The sequence below is a fragment of the Ursus arctos genome, unplaced genomic scaffold (genome assembly GCF_023065955.2).
Source record: "Ursus arctos isolate Adak ecotype North America unplaced genomic scaffold, UrsArc2.0 scaffold_19, whole genome shotgun sequence".
In the NCBI taxonomy this organism is placed as follows: domain Eukaryota; kingdom Metazoa; phylum Chordata; class Mammalia; order Carnivora; family Ursidae; genus Ursus; species Ursus arctos.
In genome coordinates, this window is record NW_026622863.1 from 7,009,040 (window position 1) to 7,016,308 (window position 7,269).

Below are 7,269 nucleotides of genomic sequence, written 5' to 3' on the forward strand. Positions count from 1 at the left end.
GTGCTTCTGATGCTGAAGGACGTAGCAGTCCAAGGTGATGATTCCCATCAGGCAGAGCGGCCCAGCTTAGCACACATTATCTTATCAGAGGCAGCCGTCCATCCTGGGATGGTCCCCACGCTTGGTACCCTGACTCTTGTCACTTCCCCTCGATTCCCTGTCTGCCTGGGCCGGTCCCCGGATCCGGGAGACTCCACGCTCTCTAATCCTCCCGTGACTGAACCCAGGCTCTGCAGAGCTGCGAAGTCAGGCTCCTCCGCTTGCTTAGTTTTCCTCACCCGTAGAAGGGGACCAGTGGTACTGAAGTGCGTGTCACTGCAGACGAGTGAGAACACGGCCGCAAAGTAATACGGACTGTAGACTCGTAGTACAAGGCGTTAGAACAGAGGCAGAGACACTTTGGAACGCCTTGGTGAGCCTGGGGGTCTGCAAGTCACCCACATACCTGCTAGTAAAATCGGAACGTTCTGGAATTACAAATCCAGACCGAGGGCTCCGGGTACGGGGCTCGGGATGACCAGGGGGAGAGCAGGCACCAGGACATTTTTTAAAAACCTTTCGTGGACTCTGCTCACTGTTAGGATTTTATCACTTCCGTGTAGTCATCTTGACAGGGATGTGAGTTCGTTTTCAGCAAGCAGAGGGAGCTACCCCACACCCGAACTGCAGTGGCTCCTTACACCCAGAAGTAGCCGCCGAGCGCACTGAAAGGCGGGACTAACCAGCGTTCCGGTCCCGAACGTGCCGCTGCGTGCGTCTGCGAGCGACAGCATCTTCTGTGCCCTCGGGGAACCCGGGTGTGGCGGGAACGTGAGCAGTAGACCTTTGTTTCTCTGGCCCTGGTTTTGCTTTTCTAAGTCTCTGTTTTATTCACTTTATTGTGACGAGAGCAGAATTGACCATTCTGTCCCGTTTTAAGTGCAGAATTCAGGGACATGAATTACATACACTGACAGCGGTGTAGACCCATGGCCTCTCTCTCCAGACCTTTTCCACGATCTGGGACTGAAACTGTACCCACTCACAGTAACTCGTGTTTCCATCCGTCCGCATGTTTGCCTAGTCCGGCTACTTCGTGTGAGCTTGTGTGTGTGACCTGCTGCACCCGGCGTGTCGTCCGGGTTCAGCCGTGCTGACCACGCGCAGCGCATCCCGTGCGCGCCACGCCCCATCTTCTCCGCTCGCCGGGACTGTCCGGCTGGTTTCCGCCGCTCAGCTGTTGGCAAGGGTTCTGGAGACGTGCGTGTACGACGGTCCCTGTCCCTGCTTCTCAGTCCTGGGCAGAGACCCGGGAGAGTCGCTGTTCGTAGGACGAGCCCCTGCTTCACGGTGGGGAACCATCAAACTCGTGCACAGCGCTGGCCGCACCATTCGCCATTCCCACCCGCCACTCAGAGACCCCGACTCCACTCTGCCCCCGGTTCCTTTTCGGTCCTGGCCGTCCTCCTGGGGTGAAGCAGCAGCTCCTGACTTCGATCTGCCCTTCCCTGATGACCGGTGGTACGGGGTAGCTTCTCGCACTGTTTCCTAAAGCGTTTTCCAAACACCCTTTATAGGACAGCCAGCTGGGGGGCGGGGGGGTTTACTGAAATTGCGAACTCAGAAATTCCAAGCAGGGCTAGAGGTGAAGACCTGGGATGTACTTAACCAGTACCCACATGCCTTTCACCTGTGAGCTTTCAAAACTCTTCAAGTATTAAAACTAAATAAAGCTTTAAATGTCTTGGTGAACAAGAAATTCTGTAGGGTCTGCTTAAAACATACCCATGTTTTACTGGACTCTGCCTCTTTTGTGTGAACCTTACCGATAACCGTGTCCGGCAGAGGTCTTGAGAGCTTTTGATTACAGTGAAAAATGCCGTCTAAGTGATTGATCATAAAATATTGAACATCAGCTTATAAATCTGTGATTACAGATACGGTCTCCTGGTTGTATGAGTGGTATTTAAAGGCTACTGAACATATCGGATTTTTTTTTTTCTAATAAGAGAGGCGGGCAAAAAGGTGCATGTGCTGAGCGGAACACAGAGATTTCCTTCTTCCCTCTTCTTCCTTGATATCGGTCAGGACTTGCTTTCTGCTCATAGCACAGATTCTCTCTGCAAGGGTGGGAACGCAGATGGGTTTCATTTCGAGTGCCATCCCTGGTAGTGGCTGCTCGAAATGCAGAGGCTCTGGAACCCCGTCCTTGGACACGGTGACTAGTGGTGTCCACCACCAGGAGCTCCCTGTACGAGGCGGGTGCCATCCACGTTGTGAGGCAGTCAAGTGCTGAGAGCAGAGGAAGCGGACTTCTATTCTCCACCTGGAACCACTGAAATGAGGCAAACTTTTCTATAAAGTGCGGCCGGGGGGAGCACTAGGCTTTTTGGTGCCTAATTATCTATAGCCACTCCCGATACACGTAGTTTACGGAAATGTGGGCCTTCAAAAAATTATAATAAAAATCACTCAGATCAAAACACAAACCTGTTCCCCGTCGACATATTAAACTGGCCTGTGATTCAATCAATAGGACAAATTCAAGTTTAAGAAGATAAATGCAAAAGAGCAAATTTAAAGAGTATCACCTACCCTGCGCCTACACAGTTCCCTGAAGAAAACACCAAGACACCAAAACACGAGGCAGGGCATTAACAGGAGAAAGAACACTGACTGTAACAAGGATGATTTAAGATCTCAAGTGAGCCAAGAATGTGGCTGTAGATCTCATCATCCCCGTGGACCAACAATACGAAGAGGACTTAAAATAGTTACCAAAGATGAACTTATTAGATGTCCAACACACAAAATTACTATCTTCATTTGCACAAATTAGCAAAACATGAGGTTACAATGAAAGGGAAAATCCTTCACACCGCTACTCTTAAGTGTCCACTGAAACCTCTCCAGAAGGCGATGATGAAAGTATCAAGACCTTTAAAAACAAAGAATCCCAAGAATATAATGAGAAAACAAACAAATGTTCGCAGGTATTTATAAATACCCGGAAAGGACGGATATGGACAAGCTGGACAAAGCAGTATCTTAACATCAGGAAAACTGGCTAAAATTCTAGTCAATCCTCACTACAGTTTCCCGAAACTGTCTTTCCAAGATTATTCAAGTTACGTGAGGGCAAGAGGCAGTTACAAAATGAATGATTCCCAGGTAAGTGAGAGGCACAAGCAGATACACAAAGGACTCGAAAAATGAAAGTGCCCCAGTCACCTCCGAATGGCCCGAGCTCGAGACCCCGTGTGCGCTCTTCTAACCTCCACGCCCCGCACCGAGCGTACACGATCCTAACCCAAGAAACGCTTTAAGATATTGTAAAAACAGAATGATACACCTTCATAGAAGTATTCAGTGCATCAAACGTAAGGGGGGGGCTGCTTTTCTAAACACACGTGCTAACAGGACAGACCGAGATACACGTTGTGGCTGACCTAGTCCCTTTCACCACAAAACTGGCTACACAGGCAGGGGATGGCCAACCCCAGCCGTGCTGCTTAGGCAGGGGGAGAGATACACGACCTTCACTCTGTAAGTGGTTAAGAGAAGTGAACTCTGTCATCCGGCACAGCTGGTGGGCTAAGGGGGCAGTCCAAATCAATTCTACCTGACTGTCTAAGTTTAGTGTAGCCGTAAGAGCCACACGAGTAAAATGATCTTCGGTCATTCAGAAGGCCATTTCAGAATCTTGTTAGGTGCCTCGGGGGAACTAGCAAGTTCCCAGTATGGTGCTGGTTAAAGGCGTAATAATGGCAGCTAATATTTGTTGGGTGCTTATTAGGTGCAAAGCACTGTTCCAGGTAACTTACTGGTATCCCATCTAACCCCATTAACTAACCCTATTTTCCACATTAGGAAACTGGGGCCCAAGCTCCCAGAGCTGGTAAGTAGGCTAGAGCTACAACCGGCACACAGGCCCCTGGAAGGCTGCCGCAGGGCCCAGGCTCATCACCATCAGGCTATGAAATACTAAACTCATTCTTACTGTTGGGTTGGTTTTTTTTTTTAAGGGGAAAAAGTGATCAGCATTTTAACTTAGTCTAACAGAGTTGTGAGAATAAAAATGTCAGCAAGAGAGAAGAAATCAAGACTATAAACGGAGACCATATACCCATTCTTTTGCTTAGAATAAACCTATCACACTTCAAAATAAAGCACACTTTTCAGTTACAAAGTACAGAACTGAACAGGAAAATAACTTTGGATTTTAATCAAACTTAGAGCTAAAGCAGACACATAAAAGTTTTTAATTTGCCAGATATTCTTTTAATGAGAATTATAAAAGACCAAGAACATTTTTTGCAAACTGCCGTTTTTTAAACAAATGATTTGCTTTTGATTACAAATACTGTGTAAGACGATGCCTTCTTCTGCAAAAACCAATAAATACAAGAACAAATTTTAAACATGTGATTTGTCCAAGATATTCGGAAGGAAAAAAAAAAGCCTGATTTTTTTTTTCCCAGTATTAAAAAAAAAAAATCAGTATTCCCTAACCTTTCAAAGAATAAGTTCAAAGGTATGACCCAGCTGGAGAAAAAGAGACAGACAGACAGACAGAGACCATCTTACAGCTGCTTTAAATAGCTTCTGATAATTCTGCTGTTACCCTTCCTTTCTGGAACTCGTATCTTCTCAAAAGAGTTGAATGTAAAATATTTCTAATGAGCTGATTAATGGGGGAAAAGAAAATACGTACTGAACACATATGTATAAACTTTACCATCAACAATTATGCATATCAAAAAGACACTAACTTTAAAAAGGTACAAAAAAAAGTGAGGAAAAACCTGAATTACAGAAAAGAAAGTCAAATTTATTTAATGAAAAACTAGAATTAATAAAAATTAGCAAATACACACACAAAAAAAATATACACACACAGCAGCACTATGTATTGACTCACAAAGGGGGAAAGCAGTGGTCCAAGACCACTCAACATGGCTTGTCGGTTAAAGGGAAAAAAAAAAAAAAAACCGCACGCGCGCACGCACACACACACGCACACACACACAACTCGCGGGCACACACACAAAACAAAAACCCAGTATTTTTCAACAGTACACTCAATCTACAACACAAATTCAGAATTATTTTACAATGCTTCCTTTCTTAATACAAAAGATGCCCATCTTGGGTGTATATATATATTTTTTCAGTGGTTTACTGTTGACTTATTTTTAAATATATTAGTGTTACTACATGCAACTGGTTCCTGTATTTAACAGCCTTTCCTTTTATTTATCTTCATGTGTCTAGCTTCCACCTACCAAAAGGTTCAGGTTGAGAGGCAGACGGCTGCCTTGTTCTCTGTGAAATTGACTGCAATGGTTTTAAACACTGGCCAGAAAATGTTTGATTGCCATTTCAACACATGGAAATAGTTACATTGATGCCTAAATTGCCATTTTCTGCAAAAAGCTGTGCAATGCTGGTGTCGAAGACTAGGCAGTCACTATTCATAATGGCTGTGGCGATTCCCTCGTGAATGGAGCGTGGAGTCGCTTCCCAAGTCAATCGCCGCCTATGACCATTTAGCTCAAGTCGATAAGCAAAATTTTCAGCTTGCTTGCGTGTTCCTATCAGCTGGACAATTGCAAAGAACTGCTGGTGACCATCGTACTTTTCCTGTTTCTCCAAGACTAACATGAAGTGAAAGCCAAAACAGGACTGCATCATCACCCAGTCCACGGCACCAGGGAGATTAATGTCTGTAGCCAGGAAAACGATATCCTCTCCCTGCAGGGTCGTAATGGACTTGTGCTGATGCATCAGATGGGGCATCACAGCATCCAGAGAGCCTTGCCATTTACAGGAAGCACCAGGGCACGGACACGAGTAAGGCCTAAACTCACAGAGCTCTTCGTGGTCTGCTTTTTCTGTGTGTGGCAAAGTTATTTCACATCCAGAAGAGGCATATTTACAAGGGAAAAGTACGGAATTGGCCACTTTCTCCATAGCCAAGTTGCGAATGGATCCCAGAGGGCCCCGGCAGGTCGGACAACATGTGAGCTTTGGGCGACAGTTGCTACAAACAAGGTGGCCACTCTGACACTGAAGAATGGGTGGTAACACATAGTCAAAGCAGACCGGACACTCAAAAAGACTCGCCAGGTCATTGTTGGACGCAGTAGTGCCGGTCAGGGCAGGCACTCTCTGGGACGGCGTACACTTCGAGGTTCCAGTAGGTAAAGCTGTTGCAGTCTGGCGGCTCATTTCTGTAACAAGAACATAAATAAAAATAAAAGGAGGCAGGAGAAAAAGAATTACAACTATCACTTGTTTTATAAGTAATGCTTACATGCCAGAAATACTTAAGTTTCATGCAAACTGTACTGTGAGCAAAAGAATAAAGGATTTAAAAAACCATAAATTACACAAATCACGCCTTTTGATTATAAGGAGTTGTATACCAGATAAAATCTCTTTTATCAAAATGTTCCAGAACACATGTAGAATTCCCTTTCTTAAAAAAATATTAAAAATCCCCCCGGATGAACTGGACGACAAGGTATAAATGCTGAAACAGAAACCGAGACCATCAACAACGAAGGAAAGCCTGTAAGTAGCTTAAGTGCAATCAAATCCGTTTTCGCTGAACCTCCCCTCCCTCTCTGCGTTCAATTCCCCTGCTCAGTCTCTTTCTTTCCCGTTCCGGGTCAGCTCCCAACAGTTCCAGGGGGTCACAAGCGATCACAGGATCACCAGGACACGAGCTTCGATTAATTCCACGTAATGGTGAACAGCAGTCTGCTTTAGACGTACATTCAGGGAATGGAGGGGGTCACCAGGGGAAGGGTCTGCTGCCATCCCATCATCCATCTTCATCTAGTAAGCCTTTCCCTAGAATGTTAACATCAGCTATGTAATAATCTTATTTCCTACTAATCAGTACCCCCCACCTCAAAAGCGGGAGGAAGAGAAAAGAAATGGAGGGCCATCTTCAAAAGTTCTTAGTCTGGTACTTAGAGAAAGTACATCTTTCCATTCTACTTCCATTCCACAATTCAAATCAGATGTAATTTGCAAAGGGAAAGAAGAGCCAGAAAAGAAGGTAAATAAAGAATAAAGATAAAGCACCAGAGACACACACACAACACTGGGCACAGTATAGTGAACAGGTTAAGAATTCCTTATACCCTAGGGTTCACCGGTGCTGCTGAAGCATTCATCAGCACAGTAATAAATATTATTTAAGAGATAAATGTCACCTGGAAGAAATGACAACAATGTAACTAACTGGTCAGGCTAAATGAAAGATAAAGCAAACACCTT

At 45.2% G+C, this 7,269-nt stretch overlaps 1 protein-coding gene across 3 annotated transcripts in view; it reads right to left on the reverse strand.

The window, feature by feature from the left end:
• Positions 1-4,237: 4,237 nt before the first annotated feature.
• The window catches only part of SIAH1 (siah E3 ubiquitin protein ligase 1), a 29,728-nt gene continuing 26,696 nt past the window's right edge, over positions 4,238-7,269 (reverse strand). For all 3 annotated transcript variants that reach the window (XM_026494713.4, XM_026494714.4, XM_026494712.3), the window contains exon 2: positions 4,238-6,212. In XM_026494713.4, coding sequence (XP_026350498.1) covers positions 5,362-6,210 — 849 coding nt within the window. In that variant the 5' untranslated portion in view covers positions 6,211-6,212 and the 3' untranslated portion in view covers positions 4,238-5,361. The remainder of the gene's footprint in view (positions 6,213-7,269) is intronic.